General features: G+C 41.1%; 1 protein-coding gene across 6 annotated transcripts in view; it reads right to left on the reverse strand.

Annotated features, from left to right (window-relative positions):
* nalcn (sodium leak channel, non-selective) overlaps nucleotides 1-20,005 on the reverse strand; it is a 295,191-nt gene that overhangs the window by 267,612 nt on the left and 7,574 nt on the right. For 3 of the 6 annotated variants that reach the window (XM_036958509.1, XM_036958510.1, XM_036958512.1), the window contains 4 exons: nucleotides 8,531-8,621; nucleotides 8,256-8,317; nucleotides 7,438-7,578; nucleotides 6,772-6,954 (listed from right to left, as the gene is read on the reverse strand). In XM_036958509.1, the coding sequence (XP_036814404.1) occupies nucleotides 6,772-6,954; nucleotides 7,438-7,578; nucleotides 8,256-8,297 (366 nt within the window). In that variant the 5' untranslated portion in view covers nucleotides 8,298-8,317; nucleotides 8,531-8,621. Of the gene's footprint in view, nucleotides 1-6,771; nucleotides 6,955-7,437; nucleotides 7,582-8,255; nucleotides 8,318-8,530; nucleotides 8,622-20,005 lie in introns of all 6 variants that reach the window. The other 3 variants (XM_036958513.1, XM_036958514.1, XM_036958511.1) reach the window with 2 other exon arrangements.

The following is a 20,005-nucleotide window of genomic DNA, read 5'->3' on the forward strand; positions in this document are numbered from 1 at the left end:
CATGCTTTTCTGCAAAGGGGACAGGACGACTGCACCGTATTGAGGGGAGGATGGATGGGGCCATGTATCGCGAGATCTTGGCCAACAACCTCCTTCCCTCAGTAAGAGCATTGAAGATGGGTCGTGGCTGGGTCTTCCAGCATGACAACGACCCGAAACACACAGCCAGGGCAACTAAGGAGTGGCTCCGTAAGAAGCATCTCAAGGTCCTGGAGTGGCCTAGCCAGTCTCCAGACCTGAACCCAATAGAACATCTTTGGAGGGAGCTGAAAGTCCGTATTGCCTAGCGATAGCCCCGAAACCTGAAGGATCTGGAGAAGGTCTGTATGGAGGAGTGGGCCAAAATCCCTGCTGCAGTGTGTACAAACCTGGTCAAGAACTACAGGAACGTATGATCTCTGTAATTGCAAACAAAGGTTTCTGTACCAAATTTTAAGGTCTGCTTTTCTGATGTGTCAAATACTTATGTCATGCAATAAAATGCAAATTAATTACTTAAAATACAATGTGATTTTCTGGATTTTTGTTTTAGATTATGTCTCTCACGGTTGAAGTGTACCTATGATAAAAATTACAGACCTCTACATGCTTTATAAGTAGGACAACCTGCAAAATCGGCAGTGTATCAAATACTTGTTCTCCCCACTATATATACACATACCAGTTTTATTTATCACAATTTCCTTTAACCAATTTTGACCTTCAATGCAGGGCCGACAGACAAGTTCCTTACTTTTTCCCCATCCACTTTCCTCTTCCATTTTTGCGGTAATGCTGCAATTAGCTGGTTGTAATTTGTTGTTTTGGGTAGAGCAGATATTTCCATATATTTGTGTTAGCTGCATAGGTGACATAACTACACCAGTCCTATTTATGATATAATTTACCTTTTTTAAACATTATCGAAAAACACATTTTCTTAATGAACCTTTATTTAACTAGGCAAGTCAGTTAAGAACAAATTCTTATTTACAATGAAGGCCTACCCCAGCCAAACCCTAACCTAGACGATGCAGGGCCAATTGCGCGATGCCCTATGGGACTCCTAATCACAGCCGGATGTGATAAAACCATGGTCTGTATTGACGCCACTAGCACTGAGATGCATTGCTTTCGACCGCTGTGCCAATCGGGAGCACACAATATGTGTTGTATTATTTGTTCCGTCTGTTCTGGTGGATTAAACTGGAATTGCAACCAACTTTTTATGGCTTGTTTAAAAAATAACAATATTTTGGAGATTATTTCGTTTTCATATAACCGAAAGTGAGCGGTTGTAATCTGACTGAAGGGAAAAAGGCCATTCTTGAACTTATTTGCTAGAGAACCAGTTTGGATTAAGTATAACTTTTGTATGACTGATGGTATTAGTGAGAGGTCTAAGGCTTTCATATTTAATAATTTCTGCCCTCCGAATTCATGTTCATTATATAAATAGGCCCTTTAAATATTGTCTGGCTTGCCAGAAATTTGTGGAGTGGTTGAAAAACGACTTTTAATAACTCCAACCTACAGTGCCTTGCGAAATTATTCGGCCCCCTTGAACTTTGCGACCTTTTGCCACATTTCAGGCTTCAAACATAAAGATATAAAACTGTATTTTTTTGTGAAGAATCAACAACAAGTGGGACACAATCATGAAGTGGAACGACATTTATTGGATATTTCAAACTTTTTTAACAAATCAAAAACTGAAAAATTGGGCGTGCAAAATTATTCAGCCCCCTTAAGTTAATACTTTGTAGCGCCACCTTTTGCTGCGATTACAGCTGTAAGTCGCTTGGGGTATGTCTCTATCAGTTTTGCACATCGAGAGACTGTGAAGATGCTGGAGAAAACAGGTACAAAAGTATCTAAATTCACAGTAAACAAGTCCTATATCGACATAACCTGAAAGGCCGCTGAACAAGGAAGAAGCCACTACGCCAAAACCGCCATAAAAAAGCCAGACTGTGGTTTGCAACTGCACATGGGGACAAAGATCGTACTTTTTGGAGAAATGTCCTCTGGGCTGATGAAACAAAAATAGAACTGTTTGGCCATAATGACCATCGTTATGTTTGGAGGAAAAAGGGGGAGGCCTGCAAGCCGAAGACACCATCCCAACCGTGAAGCACGGGAGTGGCAGCATCATGTTGTTGGGGTGCTTTGCAACAGGAGGGACTGATGCACATCACAAAATAGATGGCATCATGAGGTAGGACAATTATGTGGATATATTGAAATATCTCAAGACATCAGTCGGGAAGTTAAAGCTTGGTCGCAAATGGGTCTTCCAAACGGACAATGACCCCAAGCATACTTCCAAAGTTGTGGCAAAATGGCTTAAGGACAACCAAAGCCCTGACCTGACCTCAATCCTATAGAAAATGTATGGGCAGAACTGAAAAAGTGTGTGCGAGCAAGGAGGCCTACAAACCTGACTCAGTTACACCAGCTCTGTCAGGAGGAATGGGCCAAAATTCACCCAAATTATTGTGGGAAGCTTGTGGAAGGCTACCCGAAACGTTTGACCCAAGTTAAACAATTTCCATGCAATGCTACCGAATACGAATTGTCTGTATGTAAACTTTTGACCCACTGGGAATGTGATGAAAGAAAAAAAAGCTGAAATAAATAATTCTCTACTATTATTCTGACATTTCACATTCTTAAAATAAAGTGGTCATCCTAACTGACCCAAGACAGGTAATGTTTACTAGAATTAAATGTCAGGAATTGTGAAAAACTGACTTCAACTGTCACAAATTAGATCTGGTACAAGATAATACAAAGAAAAAAATAACAATCTTTGCATTTTTTTGTACCATCATCTTTGAAATGCAAGAGAAAGGCCAAAATGTATTATTCCAGCCCAGGTGCAATTTAGATTTTGGCCACTAGATGGCAGGAGTGTATGTACAAAGTGTTAGACTGATCCAATGAACCATTGCATTTATTTTCAAAATGTTGTATCAAGACTGCCCAAATGTGCCTAATTTGTTTATTATTAACGTTCATGTTCAAAACTGTGCACTCTCCTCAAACAATAGCGTGGTATTATTTCACTGTAATAGCTACTGTAAATTGGGTAGTGCAGTTAGCTTAAATTCTTGTTAATCTTTCTGCCCATGTCAGATATGTCTATGTCCTGGAAAATGTCCTTGCTACTTACACCCTCCTGCTAATCGCATTAGCCTACATTAGCTCAACCGTCCCACAGGGGAACCACCAATTCTGAATAAGTTTTAATTGTTTAGCTAGCTAGCTATATGTCTTAAGCTAAAGTGTACTGTTAGCTAGCTAGCTAACATTAGCTGGAGCTAACATTAGCTGGAGCTAACATTAGCTGGAGCTAACATTAGCTGGCTGGCTCCCTAGCAGAGGTTATTATTAGTTTCCCAGAGAAATTGTAAAAAACACAATTTCACATTTTGCTACATAAGACCGAATCAAGAAAGTTAAGTCACATATACAGCGTCAGTGCCAATACCATATTTACAATGTGCAGGGATACTGAAGTCAAATCAAATCAAATGTATTGGTCACATACACATGGTTAGCAGATGTTAATGCGAGTGTAGCGAAATGCATGTGCTTCTAGTTCCGACAATGCAGTAATAACCAATGAGTAATCTAACCTAACAATTCCAAAACTACTACCTTATACACACAAGTGTAAAGGGATAAAGAATATGTACATAAAGATATATGAATGAGTGATGGCACAGAACGGCATAGGCAAGAGGCAGTAGATGGTATCGAGTACAGTATATACATATGAGATGAGTAATGTAGGGTATGTAAACAAAGTGGCATAGTTTAAAGTGGCTAGTGATACATGTATTACATAAAGATGCAGTAGATGATATAGAGTACAGTATATACATATACATATGAGATGAGTAATGTAGGGTATGTAAACATTATATTCAGTAGCATTGTTTAAAGTGGCTGTGATATATTTTACATCAATTTCCATCAATTCCCATTATTAAAGTGGCTGGAGTTGAGTCAGTGTGTTGGCAGCAGCCACTCAAGTGGTAGGGTTAGATATAATAAACAGAGTAGCAGCAATAATAATAGTATGTGATTGTGTGTGTGTAGTCAGTATAACTGTATGTGCGTGTTATGCGTGTGTGAGCAAATGAAGTGTGTGTGTGTGTGTGTGCGTGCGTAGAATGTGCATAGAGAGAGTGTGTGAGTGTGCATAGACAGTGCCTAAATATAAATAAAATAGAAGGGCCAATGCAGATTTAGTTAGCTATTTAGCACTCTTATGGCTTAGGGATAGAAGCTGTTCAGGATCCAGTTGGTGTCGGACTTGATTCTCCGATAACGCTTTCCGGACCTTCCTTTCACACCGCCTGATATCGAGGTCCTGGATGGCAAGAAGCTCAGCCCAAGTGATACTCTGTGCTGCCCGCTCCACCCTCTGCAGCGCCATGCAATCGAGGGCAGTGTAGTTGCCATACCAAGCAGTGATGCAGCCAGTCAAGATGCTCTCAATGGTGCAGCTGGAGAACCTTTCGAGAATTTGAGGGCCCATAACAAATATTTTCAACCTCCTGTGGGGGAAGAGCCGCTGTCACGCTCTCTTCCCGACTGTTTGCGTGTGTGTGGACAATTTTAAGTCCTTAGTGATTTGGACACAGAGGAACTTGTGACCTGCTCGACTGCAGCCCCTCCCCATTTCCTGTGGTCCACGATCAGCTCCTTGGTCTTACTGACGTTGAGGGAGAGGTTGTTGTCCTGCTAGATCACTGTAGGTTGTCTCATCGTCGCCGGTGATCAGGCCTACTACCGTGGTGTAATCAGAAAACTTGATGGTGTTGGAAACCACCACAGTAAGGTACTTAATTGTAACCTGCAAATCATTTGATATTGAAAGAAAAACAGCTGCATTGGACTTTTAATATCCAATTCACAAGCGTAGTGTTGCAAGCACAAGATTCCAACTATGTGAGACATCAAAACCACACTAATAGGTTGAATAATACTATGTGGAGTCTTATTTTTGGGAAGGGGGGAAAGGGAGCAATAACTCATAGAATCTGTGACAGAATAATAAATCGACCGTCTAAATGAGTAAAACTGTGTGAAACATCATACCATATTTTGGAAAAGAATAAAGGGACTTTATAATGGAAACATTGGGCTTTCACTCGCTTGGTATTGACTCACACAATCATCAATATCATTCTTCATCTTGATGGTCAACTTGACATGTTGCTATTGATACGGACAACAATCTATTTTTCTTTGATGAGGACTCAGTGATGACAGACAGACACGCTCACACACAATACAAAATAATTATCCCTCATCCCTTTTAACACCGGATGGCAAATGTTAAGAGGCGGTATTGACCTGTCCACACTGACAGAAGCATTACCCAAATGACTCGGCTGTATTCCGCTTTGGCGTAAACAGTGTTTCGGTGTCCGTCTGATGACTTCCTGTCAGTGTGCTTGTTATCCTTGATTTGCCAATTAAGCTGTCTACACTTCCCACCGCAGTAATTTAGGCCTTTCATCTGCCAGATGTATTGTATCCGGGTGCTTCTGTAGCACACCATCTATTTCCCTGGATCTGTCTGACCCTATCAGACCTGGGTTCAAATAGCATTTTGGTTTCTTTCAAATATTATGAACATTTGATTGATCCTGCCTTGGAGTGCTAGGTCGGTGGGCAGGGTTTGCACTATTGGGACTACCAATTGGTTCCATTGAACCAGGCAAACTCAACCACAGCATCTGAAAGAATGTGAATACTAATACAGATCCATATTAACGGGGTATTGTTGGACACAAACATTCGAGTAATGTCAAAGGGTCATAATTTAAAGGACCGCAAACTGGCACTTATTTCTTATCACAACATTCATTCTGATTGATGGTTGTCAAACACATCCATATAATCAGCAGATCAAATACTTAGTGGCTAAGCAGAAGCCATCACTCAAAAGTTAGAGAACACCCAAGGACACTATTATCTAAATAGAGGGCATATGATGGGAAAGTGAGGCGTCACACCCCTCTACCACAACGGATTTCGGATCCACTCTTCCCCCAATTTCAATGGAGTTATGTAAACTGTGCAGCATCTACGCTGCAATCAACTATCAGAGTGGATCCGAAATGGCCTTTGTTTACAGCAGTGCTAGGGCACCTTCCCACGGTATTAAATCACACGACAGATCATTTGACTCTGGTGGTGCTCTTGAGCTAAAAAAAAAGGTACTATTAGGTACTTGTTGGAGCTCTCCTGGCTGTGGCTTTGGAGGAACTGAAGCAAGCACACATGTAGTTTTTAGTTTGGAACGCTGCCCTGCATCCCCACCATAACACGATTCAAAAATGTTTCACTACAAATCGCAATGTGGGTCAGATGGTCATCATTTAAAAGCTTATTATATTGCCAACAACACTAGCTAATTTATAAAATATCATCTTCCAGTGTTAGGCTTTCATAGAGCACTTTAGAGAAACAGTTATTCGTTCTGGTGCACAAGGAATAGAGTAATGAGTGCATAAAGGTGACTCGTGGGGGATTTTCTTCACAATACGGTTCACAATAATGAGCTCTGACGTAATGTATAGCATGTTACTGTACAGCCAGTGCGTTACAATTTATGCGCTTCTCAGTGACCAAATCTGCCATTTTCATACAGTATACGGGATGTGAGTGTAAAGAGCTATGTAAAGTTAGATTTGTAAGCTTGGGCATAGAATGTACATCGTTATATTTGTTTTATTTTTTGTGCAGAAAATGGATTGTTTGTATTATTACCTTGATGATTCCTCTGATGTGCATCTTGGCGATCATCTCAGCGGTGTAGAGGAACATGAGCAGCGTGTCCAGGGTAAAGGTCACGTATTGCAGCGGGGGGTAGTGCTCGAACGTCTTGGGTGTGTTCATACACACGCTGATGACGCTGATGATGGCACAGGCTCGCAGCAGAGAGTGCACCCACTGGGGAGGAGGAGGAAGGGGACAGACAAGGAAAAGTGAGAATCCCATCGTACTTGGGTCAAATACATGTTGTACGTCAGTTACCCACAGGTGACCGGATGGCAGCTCTCTTCTACTGTTCACTGGTCGTCCAATCAAAATGCAGTTCAGAACATTAGTGTTTGATTTTAGTGTGAATATAGAAGTTTGTTTGTTGATGATCAGACCTGAAATTGCTTCATGATTTGAGTTGCTCTTGATTTAACTTGGGAGTTTGCAGTTTTGGGACTAGTCCATGGGTAAAAAACAAACTTGAACGTAGTCTACATTTTAATTGGATATTGAAACAAACCAAACAGATGTAAAATACAGCCTAAACAGTCTGAGTGAACCCATAGTGTACCTTCACTTTATTTGTAATTAATTGAATTGGCGTCTAAATGTGCCACTTTTCCATTTCAAATATGGCCCAGTCCCATGTGACTGAAATAGTCACCCACTCACTGGTTTGTTGATCCAGAAGATGTCGGCGCTGTCGGCGAGGGTTTCGTCGGGCCCAAAGTCAGTCATGGGCTGGGCCTCAACCCTCGAGCTCTGCTTCCTCTTCAGCATGCTGGGGCTGGCTGTACTATACAGAGAGTGGATCTGATACACACACACAGGAAGTAAGTGACCAGAGCAAAGTCTCAGAGTGGCAGAGTTATCTGGCTGCATCCAAGTCTGAACATCCTGAGAATTGTTTCAATTGTATCATAAATATTGAAGAGTTCAATCCATAGAATTCTACTCAGTCAAGTTCTAGTATTTAAAACTCTATGTGGATTTTATCCTCTTTGTTGACATGGAATGTTCATAGAGTGGAACTGTCTTGAAAATGTTGTGCCAACTCGGGCAGTCTTTCCGATATCAAAACACAAAAAAAGTCTGCCCAGATTTGGAGTTCCTGCCCAGATTCTATTCATAACATAACAGACAACAGGTGTATGCTTTAATATCACACAACAATGTTGTGTTATTGAATGTCCATCGTGATAGGCAACAGAGCACACATGTGAACACAGAACAAGTGTATTCACATTGGAGCAACAGCTTCAGTAACTTACTTACCGAGACGTAAAGATCATACGCAATCTTCCCCATGTGTAATAAACATCAAAAGGCTACTAGGCTACAGGTTAAGGCTTACAAGCTACAGCACAGTGACTGAGAGAGCGATGTATGTGAGAGTCTGTGTGTGTGTGGTATGCAAGGCCCGATTGAATTGGAACAGAAGTACACATATGGGGGATATGACGCCCTCAATGGAGACAAAGCACACATACCAAAGGGAAAAGTAAAGCTGAAATTGCTCCAGCACTGCACATAACATGCGATCAGGCATACCCTGTAAATAACACATAACAGTTAGTCAACCTCATGGCATATATGGTATACAATGTACATGTACAATACCAACATCTACAGTACGATCAAAGAGGGACAAGAAAACGCCCACCAACATCTGACAGAGGCATATATGCAAACAACACACTCAGTGGAGAGAGGTATTGTGGGATAGGATGGGAGTGGGACAGTGGTGAGGGGTCATGTGACTCACTGTGAGCTGGCTCCTCATTGGTGCATTCATCCCCAGGTCAGAGGGGGGCAGAGAGACCAGCCAGAGATAGACAGGGGGAGTGTGGTGCTACCTGTTGTAAGATAGAGAGAATACTACAGCAGTCAGATTACTGGAAGAGAGACATCATTCAACAGTCCACGAGTCAGGACTATGTGCACATAATCAATGTTCATTTCAATAAGTGTTAGACCTAGCAATTCCCTCTTAATTAATGTCAGCTCAATGTCAGCCTTACTAGGCACCTTGATAAAATGAACAGTCACCCTGAACATATTTTTTTATTTACTTATTTTATTTCCTCTTTATTTAACCAGGTAAGCTAGTTGACAACAAGTTCTCATTCGCAACTGCGACCTGGCCAAGATAAAGTATAGCAATTCGACACATACAACAACACAGAGTTACACAGGGAATAAACAAAACATAGTCAATAATACAGTAGAACAAAAATGTCTATATACAGTGAGTGCAAATGAGGTAAGATAAGGGAGTTAAGGCAATAAATAGGCCATGGTGGCGAAGTATGTACAATATAGCAATTACTGTAAACACTGGAATGGTAGATCGGCAGAAGATTAATGTGCAAGTAGAGATACTGGGGTGCAAAGGAGCAAAATAAATAAATAAATACCAGTATGGGGATGAGGTAGGTAGATAGATGGGCTGTTTACAGGTGGGCTATGTACAGGTGCAGTGATCTGTGAGCTGCTCTGACATAAGCAAACTACTTTCCAGTCGGACAGAGACGAAAGTAAAATCCTAATTATTCCATCCATTTGTTCACGACTCTGCCAAGACTCCTCTGCACATCACATAAGCACAATATAATTAACCTAGTCCATGGGCCATTATCAGTGACAATAAGTAGACTATAATTCCACCCCGTCTTATTCCAATAGCGAGAGGGAAACAACAACCTTCTCCAATTGCACTTAGCGAAATACTTTAACGTCAATGTCCACGTTTCGAAAATGGTCAAGGCATGGGGAAATTACATTAGACATAGAGAGGACAGTATAATGCCTATGCCCACTGTGTCTCTTTCACCTCACGGCCCCAAAAAATAAATGTGTCCTCTAAACGCATCATGCTGTCAGAAGCAATTTGCAATGTAATTGCTACACTTAGCATATTATGTTGGTACAGATTTGAAGAAGAGTGAAAACTAAATTACAGGGTGTAAGTGCTATAATGTAGGAGTAAAGTTGCCAGAGACTACAATTAGCCTCCCATTTCAAGAGAGGGACATGTTCTCTCATGAGCAGGATGCAATCACCGGGCACATTAATTGTAGCTGTGAGTATCTATTAGCTTCAACAAACTTAGGCCTACTTTCTAAGAGTTTGTTTCACACTTGAGGAGTGCACTCAGAAATAGGCCTGTACATTGCAATTGTAACTATAGAAAGAGAAATAAGTGTTGGGGTAGGTGACAAAGCACACTAATCTTATCCTTAAAAGGGGTAAATCCACAGTAACAGAGAAGCCTAAACTCACATTTTCCCTTTAAAATGTATGCCAAGCTAAAACCATTGATTGAAACTAACAAATCATACACCTATATGCAGAAGTCTACTTCACAATTGCTGAACATTTCACTAAGATGTGTCTACTTGAAAAACAGTGCAGAGGCAAAGTTTGGTAACAGAATGACAAAAGGTTCCCTTAGTTTTTATGTGACCACGTTTTCAAAAACTCTTAAATATCTAGTCCGAATTAAGAGTCAAATATGTCTGTAGAAAGAATGGGGTGTCGGCTATGATATGACACCTTGAGTTTGAAAAAAATATATTTTGGTTATTGAACTACAGGAAGTGAAGTGGATCAACACGTGGTAATAAAATGATGGTAACAGAATGACATCATGGGTCCTCGATATGTACTATACAGAAATGTATAATTATCGATATCATTCTCTTCATTGTGATGCATCCTGAGTAGGTACACGTAGGTATAAAAATGTCATATCCTCCTTTTGTTTGGGTATTATTCTACACACAGTCTACAATTCTAATGAACTCCGCCCCCAAACAAGGTTGGTCCAGACCAGACCAAATCTGCACCAATCATAGACGTCTATGCTTCACGAGTTTGGACATCACAGTACAGCGCAGTACCGTAGAGGAGAGGATCAGTAGAGCAGTTTTTTTATTAATGTTTTTTAGCCCATAGATATTGTTGTAATTTTTTTGTCACTCAAATATCACATGAATACACATTAGACATGGACGAAATGTAGAGAATATCAAGAAAATGACCTTTAAGCCTGCAAAATTCTCTCCACCAACAAGATGGGTGTGAACAGTCTGTTTCATTAACAGTGCTTGTGCACATAGAAATAGAACTGGTGCGTGCTTTACTGTACAGTCTTGGCCAAAAGTTTTGAGAACGACACAAATATACATTTTCTGTCTACTGCCTCAGTTTGTATGATGGCAATTTGCATATACTCCAGAAAGTTATGAAGAGTGATCAGATGAATTGAAATTAATTGCAAAGTCCCTCTTTGCCATGCAAATGAACTGAATCCCCCAAAAACATTTCCACTGCATTTCAGCCCTGCCACAAAAGGACCAGCTGACATCATGTCAGTGATTCTCTCGTTAACACAGGTGTGAGTGTTGACGAGGACAAGGCTGGAGATCACTCTGTCATGCTGATCGAGAACCAATAACAGACTGGAAGCTTCAAAAGGAGGGTGGTGCTTGGAATCATTGTTCTTCCTCTGTCAACCATGGTTACCTGCAAGGACACACATGCCGTCATCATTGCTTTGCACAAAAAGGGCTTCACAGGCAAGGATATTGCTGCCAGTAAGATTGCACCTAAATCAACCATTTATCAGATCATCAAGAACTTCAAGGAGAGCGGTTCAATTGTTGTGAAGAAGGCTTCAGGGCACCCAAGAAAGTCCAGCAAGCACCTGGACCGTCTCCTAAAGTTGATTCAGCTGCGGGATCGGGACACCACCAGTGCAGAGCTTGCTCAGGAATGGCAGCAGGCAGGTGTGAGTGCATCTGCACGCACAGTGAGGCGAAGACTTTTGGAGGATGGCCTGGTGTCAAGAAGGGCAGCAAAGAAGCCACTTCTCTCGAGGGAAAAACATCAGGGACAGACTGATATTCTGCAAAAGGTACAGGGATTGGACTGCTGAGGACTGGGGTAAAGTTATTTTCTCTGATGAATCCCCTTTCCGATTGTTTGGGACATCCGGAAAAAAGCTTGTCCGGAGAAGACAGGGTGAGCGCTACCATCAGTCCTGTGTCATGCCAACAGTAAAGCATCCTGAAACCATTAATGTGTCTGGTTGCTTCTCAGCCAAGGGAGTGGGCTCACACACAATCTTGCCTAAGAACACAGCCATGAATAAAGAATGGTACCACGACGTCCTCCGAGAGCAACTTCTCCCAACCATCCAGGAATAGTTTGGTGACGAACAATGCCTTTTCCAGCATGATGGAGCACCTTGCCATAAGGCAAAAGTGATTACTAAGTGGCTCGGGAAATAAAACATCAATATTGTGGGTCCATGGCCAGGAAACTCCCCAGACCTTAATCCCATTGAGAACGTGTGGTCAATTGTCAAAAGGCGGGTGGACAAACAAAAACCCACAAATTCTGACAAACTCCAAGCATTGATTATGCAAGAATGGGCTGCCATCAGTCAGGATGTGGCCCAGAAGTTAATTGACAGCATGCCAGGGTGGATTGAAGAGGTCTTGAAAAAGAAGGGTCAACACTGCAAATATGCAAATTGCATCAACTTCATGGAATTGTCAATAAAAGCCTTTAACACTTATGAAACGCTTGTAATTATACTTCAGTGTTCCATAGTAACAACTGACAAAAATATCTAAAGAGACTGAAGCAGCAAACTTTGTGGAAATTAATATTTGTGTCATTCTCAAGACTTTTGGCCATGACTGTACTGTGCTCTACTGCAATTGTGGTTTGTGACTGGTCCGTGTAAAGCTTATCAGTCTAAAGATCTAATAAAGGCATTCAAATTGATTAATATAATATTAGTTTCAGTGGTGGTCAGTGCTGTTTAAGATGAGGGAGAATTATTTAAAAAATAATGAGCATGGCCTTATTTATATTACAGCATATTGGATGATTGTCATTCATATTCCATTCACCCAGCTCAATGTAACATTGATAAGTTTAGGCTACAACATATCATTTTCCCTGTACCCATCATGAGGGTGCTATCACCTAGCCTATAAATGAAAGTTTACAAAGTACTGAGATAATTTTTAGTAATCAAGGTGACAGACAGTGAAACATTCAATACCACCTTGCACACGCTTGTCTACATATAGCTGATCTAGGATGTTATCATTAGTCCAACAGTTTCACCAGAATCAATAAACCCCTGAACACCCGCACACACAGTTCACTTTCATAGCAGCCACATACACAACAACATGATCACTTAGCTCGTTGTATATAGAATTCCTTCTCGCAACAATCTATGCGCTCTCCTCCTCTCATGTTTTACCTTCGCCTGTGACTTCAGTGCACAACACATCAGCGGTTTGTGACCAGGCAAAAAAAAACGTTCCAATTCAAACCTTCATATCATAACAGCTAACCGCTACACTCAGCCTATATCGTTGTCACGTTATAGTCAACATATAGTAGATACTAGAACTTAAGCGTTAGTAAACCCGCTACAGTCATGCAGCACAGTGAACAGTCAGAAAGCAGTTTAGCAGTTACACCAGCGGGCCCAGGTGGCAATAAATTCATAAACCCAAAAGCTTACCTTGACTTGGACGAGTTCCAGTGTTGGATAACCATAGCCAGCTAGCTAACATAGCATCCCTCTCTTTTTGAGACAGGTGTTTGATTGGGCTAAACTAGCTAGCTTATTTTGCTAGTTATGTGAAAGTTTTTTTTTAAATACAACCAAATATAGCTCCCTCTGTCTTCTCCTTAATTTTGGAAGAAATTTTGTTCAAAACTATTCAATTGTTGTCTTTTTCTTTGAGTCAACTACTCACATTTTATACACTGCAGTGCTAGCAAGCTGTAGCTTTCAGTACTAGATTCATTTTCTGATCATTTGATTGGGTGGACAACACATCAGTTCATGCTGCAAGAGCTCTGATAGGTTGGAGGGTGTCCTCTGGAATTTATCATAATTACTGTGTAAGTCTATGGAAGGGGGTGAGAACCATGAGCCTCATAGGTTTTGTGTTGAAGTCAATGTACCCAGAGGACAGAAGCTAGCTGTCCTCCGGCTACACTATGGTGCTGCTCTACAGAGTGCTGCTGAGCCTACTGTTAGACCTTCATTAATATATTTAGTATAGTTTTATCTAAAAAGGATAACTTTAATGTTTCACTATTTATAATAAAATCCACTGAGGATGATCCCTTCAACTCTTATCCAGAGCAACTTATTTATTAATTTTTTTCCCATACTGGACCCCATGGGAATCAAACCCACAACCCTGGCATTGCAAGCGCCATGCTCTACCAACTGAGTCTCCACTGATTAGTTGCAATTTCTCAAGTTCTCAATTTTCTGATCCACTCGTTTACATTTCTTGGAAGTAAAATGGTGCATGCACAGCTTATGGCCTTGATTCCAAACCTCCCTTTTTATTAGGAGGACATTATTCCTCTTCATGTTTGACAAGCGCTGTATTTGCTTTGAAAAAAAACAGAACATTACATATTGGATATAATACACCGTCATTTTGTATGTGTTATTTTTATGCATCTTGGTTCCTATCAGTTTTCATAGTAACCTTGGTGAAGAAGCAGATGTCATTCGGTCAATGTCTGAGGATTTTCAGTCTCAATATGGGCATGCATTACCAAATTAAAAATCGGAAAACTAATCTCTGTAATAGATGAAATACCTGCTACATTTGATGTAACCAATGCCAGCCAGGTTGCACTTGCATTGAAGATGGATGCTGACACGGCTATTTTTGTGTATGTACATTTGATTGATATTATATTGTTTTATCAGTCATGGAAGGAAACCATACACTGGACATTCTTTATAATAGTGCCATGGTGTTTGAAATGGATATGCATGTTGGAAGCTGCTTTAACACAGTGTGAAAATACAATTATTCCCGAATAATAGGAAACTGTCACGTTCTGACCTTAGTTCTATTGTTATGTCTTTGTTTAAGTATGGTCAGGGCGTGAGTTGGGGTGGGTTATCTATGTTAGTTTTTCTATGATTTGCTATTTCTGTGTTTGGCCTGGTATGGTTCCCAATCAGAGGCATCTGTCAATCGTTGTCCCTGATTGAGAACCATATTTAGGGAGCCTGTTTTCTATTGTGTTTCGTGGGTGGTTGTTTTCTGTCTTTGTGTGTCTGCACCAGACAGAACTGTTTCCGTTGTTTTCTTTGTTGTTTTGTTATTCAGTGTTCAGTTTACATTAAAAAAGATGAACCGGTACCACGCATTGGTCCTCACCTTCTTCCACCGACAACCGTAACAGAAACTTCAATTTCATATCTTTCTACACCGTAAAATGTCGATTTTGATATTGTTTTCCCAATGTACCTTTATTCATTAAATGTAAATATTATTTAAATTTAAATATTGGTGTAGCTGGGAAAACGGGGTGATTTCTAAGTATGTGGTTCAAGTGGAACCTAACACGTCAGTGCGGGTGATTAGTCTTGTCTACATTACAAAATATGGTGGTAAATGAATGTGGTCCTTGGAGCGGAGGTCACACACACACACCATATATCCTCAAAGCAATACTATACCATTTTAACAGCCATGGGGCTTGTCAGGACACCGAATGGAGTTAACTCTCTTGGCACTGTCACTGACTGCGAAGACATGGCGTTGTGTGCATCAGTCCTTGCAGTCTGCCCTTCGAATTCGCTACTATGTTATCCTCAATCCGCTGCGTATGCCAACACCTTGCATAGATATGGAACGACAGTTAGGACTTTGCTTGTCAAAAAAAGATACACGTCAAATAACACAATTGACGTGTCAAACACGCTTGTTGACCAATGAGGACCCGAATATGACTGCATGTCACATAATTAACACATTCATTAATTTTTGACGTAGTTATTACACATTGATACCACTATTACTCGTATTTCATGTCGATGCACCGATACGTATGCGTTGATGCAGGTAATAGTTTTGTCTGGCGCCGTGCCGCACGAGCGCAGACACACTCCCCTAAACTCTGGACATTGCTGGTCACGAGCGCAGACACACTCCCCTAAACTCTAGACATTGCTGGTCACAAAAAAAGATAGCTAGGTGATGGATGCAAACAATGTTCTTCTCCAAAAACATAGCAAAACGACATCTGTTTCAGTAGCTATAGTTTGCTAACCGACTATCTAGCTAAGTGTCATCATCTAAAATACCCCTAATTTATAAGACCGTTCTTTATAAGACCGTTCTTATTTGATTAATCTTATTTGATTAATGATTAATCTGTTTCAGTAGGTATAGTTAGCTAACTAACTATATAGGCGTCATCTAAAATAACCCTAATTTATAACTTATTTGATTAATGGTCGGACCCACCTATGTGAAAATAACCACAATAAGGATTAGGCACAATAGTGTAATTTGCTTTTTGCCTTCAAAATAAAAGTATCTCAATGAAAGTCATACAAATAATACAAATAATGGAATCATGCCATAATGGAATAGATCATGCTAAACGAGGTTGGAATGTTCTTATATAAATTCAACAATTTGTAAATTTGACAAATCTTTTAAAATCACGCTGGATGTATTAGACTTTAGAATTGCATTGGGGACATACTTATTTCACTGTACAGCCTTCCCTATGGATAGTGGATCAATGACATGGGGTATCAGTCTCCTCAGTGACACCCAGAGAACATTAGTGTCGTAGCTCTTATTGTAGGACTGAAACCACTGTGAATTGAGCCACATTTATTGTGCCAGTCTGTGTATTGAACACTATTCAAGAGTGGATGTTTTGGAGCCTGATAACTCTTGAGAACTTTGGGAAAAAAGCACTGATACCACATTTCTTTGATCCCCAATCGTTAGGTAAGGCTGTAGAGTGCAATATGAATGTCAATACGCACAATATACTGACTGGGGATGTGATTTCCCACAGTCAAAGTCCCGCAATAAGAGCTACACTGTTAATATTTCTGTAAAATCAGTCAATGTGGAACATTTCAAGAACTTTAAAAGTTTCTTCAAATAAAATCAAAAACAAACAAAAATTCTCAAACTAGACATTCTAATGTACCTGCGCTCTTGCTCAGTTGTGCACAAGGGGCCTCCCACTCCTCTTTCTATTCTGGTTAGAGCTAAATTGTGCTGTTCTGTGAAGGGAGTAATACACAGCGTTGTACAAGATCTTCAGTTGCTTGGCAATTTCTCGCATGGAAGAGCCTTAATTTCTGACGAGATTCAGAAGAAAGGTTTTTGTGTCTGATGCTCCAGATACTCAACTAGTCTAAAGAAGGCCAGGTTTATTGCTTCTTTAAATCAGGACAACAGTTTTCAGCTGTGCTAACACAATTGCAAAAGGGTTTTCTAATGATCAATTAGCCTTTTAAAATTATGAACTTGGATTAGCTAACACAACATGCCACAGGAGTGATGGTTGCTGATAATGGGCCTCTGTACGCCGATGTAGATATTCCATAAGAAATCTGACGTTTCCATCTACAATAGTCATTTACAACATTAACACAATGTCTACACTATATTTTTGATCAATTTGATGTTATTTTAATGGCCAAAAAAAATGACATTTCTAAGTGACCCCAAACTTTTTAACGGTAGTGTAGGTCCTGGATGTCAGGAAGCTTGGCCCAGTGATGTGCTGGGCCGTATGCGCTACCCTCTGTAGCGCCTTAAGGTCAGAAGCTGAGCAGTTGCCATACCAGACAGTGATGCAACTGGTCAGGATGCTCTTGATGGTGCAGTTGTAGAACTTTTTGAGGATCTGGGGACCCATGACAAATCTTTTCAGTCTCCTGAGGGGGGGGGGGGGGGAGGTGTTGTCGTGCCCTCTTCACAACTGTCTTGGTGTGTTTAGACCATGACAGTGTGTTTGTGATGTGGACACCAAGGAACTTGAAACTCTCAACCCACTCCACTTCAGTCTCATCGATGTTAATGGGGACCTGTTCGGGACTCCTTTTCCTATAGTCCACCATCAACTCTTTTGTCTTGTTCACATTGAGAGAGAGGTTTTTGTCCTGGCACCACACTGCCAGGTCTCTGACCTCCTCCCTATTGGCGGTCTCATTGTCATTGTTGTCGGTGCTCAGGCCAACCACCATTATGTCATCAGCAAACTTAATGATGGTGTTGGAGTCGTGCTTGGCCACGCAGTTGTAGGTGAACAGGGAGTACAGGAGGGGACTAAGCACACACCCCTGAGGGGCCCCAGTGTTGAGGATCAGCGTGGAAGATGTGTTGTTGCCCACCCTTACCAACTGGGGGCGGACCGTTAGGAAGTCCAGGATCCAGTTGCGGAGGGAGGTGTTTAGTCCCAGGGTCCTTAGCTTAGTGATTAGCTTTGAGGGTACTATGGTGTTGAACGCTGAGCTGTAGTCAATGAACAGCATTCTCACATAGGTGTTCCTTTTGTTCCTTTTTCTTCAGATGTTTTCACTCACGAAACTCCCAGTTACACAACAAATGTTCCTTTTGTTCCATAAAGATTATTTTTATACCCAAAATACCTCCGTTTGTTTGTCGCGTTATGTTCAGAAATCCACAGGAAAGAGTGGTCACCACAACGCAGACGGAAATTCCAAATAATATCCATAATGTCCACAGAAACATGTCAAAGTTTTTTATAATCAATCCTCAGGTTGTTTTTAAAATATATATTCGATAATATATCAACCGGGTGTGTAGGTTTTTACAATAACACCGGGAGAAACAATGGCCGCTTTACAAAACTCACTCTGAGAGCCCCCACCTATCCACTTACGCAATGTGATCTTTCACGCTCATTTTTCAAAATAAAAGCCTGAAACTATGTCTAAAGATTGTTGACAACTTAGGGAAGCCATAGAAAAATGAATCTGGTTGATTTCTCTTTAAATGGAGGATAGGCATGCATAGGAACAGAGGTTTCAAAATAAGAGGCACTTTCTGATTGGATTTTCCTCAGGTTTTCGCCTGCAATATCAGTTCTGGTATGCTCACAGACAATATTTTTACCATTTGGAAACTTTAGAGTGTTTTCTATCCTAATCGGACAATTATATGCATATTCTAGCTTCTGGGGCTGAGAAATAGGCAGTTTCAAATGGGTACGTTTTTTAGCCAAAAACAAAAATACTGCCCCCTACACGCAAAAGGTTAATGTGAGTCTGGAAGTAGAGTTCACAGTCTAACCAGACAACTAGGTATTTCTAGTTGTATTCTAAGCCAGAACCGTCCAGAGTAGTGATGCTGGATGGGCAGGCAGGTGTGGGCAGCAATCGGCTGAAGAGCATGCATTTGGTTTTACTTGCATTTAAGAGTAGTTGGAGGCCACGGAAGGAGAGTTGTATTGCATTGAAGCTTGTCGGGAGGTTAGTTAACACAGTGTCCAAAGGAGGGCTAGAAGTATACAAAATGGTGTCGTCTGCGTAGAGGTAGATCAGAGAATCACCAGCAGCAAGAGCAACATCATTGATGTATACAGAAAAAAGGGGTCAGCCCGAGAATTGAACCCTGTGGCACCCCCATAGAGACTGCCAAAGGTCCGGACAACAGGCCCTCCGATTTGACACACTGAACTCTATCAGAGAAGTAGTTGGTGAACCAGGCAAGGCAGTCAATTGAGAAACCAAGGCTGTTGAGTCTGCCGATAAGAATGTAGTGATTGACAGAGTCGAAAGCCATGGCCAGGTCGATGAATACAGCTGCACACTATTGTCTCTTATCGATGGCAGTTATGATATCGTTTAGGATCTTGAGCATGGCTGAAGTGCACCCATGACCAGCTCAGAAACCAGATTGCATAGTGGAGGAGGCACGGTAGGATTCTAAATGGTCGGTGATCTGTTTGGTAACTTGGCTTTCAAAGACCTTAGAAAGGCAGGCTAGGATAGATATAGGTCTGTAGCAATTTGGGTCTAGAGTGTCTCCCCCTTTAAAGAGGGGGATGTCTGCGGCAGCTTTCCAATCTTTGGGGATCTCAGAGATATGAAAGAGAAGATGAACAGGCTAGAAATAGTGGTTGCAACAATTTCAGCAGATAATTTTAGAAAGAGAGGGTCCAGATTGTCTAGCCCGGCTGATTTGTAGGGGTCCAGATTTTGCAGCTCTTTCAGAACATCAGCTATCTGGATTTGGGTGAAAGAGAAATGGGGGAGGCTTGGGCAAGTTGCTGTGGGGGGTGCAGCCCTGTTGACCGGAGTAGGGGTAGCCAGGTGGAAAGCATGGCCAGCCGTAAAAAAAAGCCTTGAATCTCAAATATCATGGATTTATCGGTGGTGACAGTGTTT

The sequence above is a fragment of the Oncorhynchus mykiss genome, chromosome 22 (assembly GCF_013265735.2).
Source record: "Oncorhynchus mykiss isolate Arlee chromosome 22, USDA_OmykA_1.1, whole genome shotgun sequence".
NCBI lineage: Eukaryota > Metazoa > Chordata > Actinopteri > Salmoniformes > Salmonidae > Oncorhynchus > Oncorhynchus mykiss.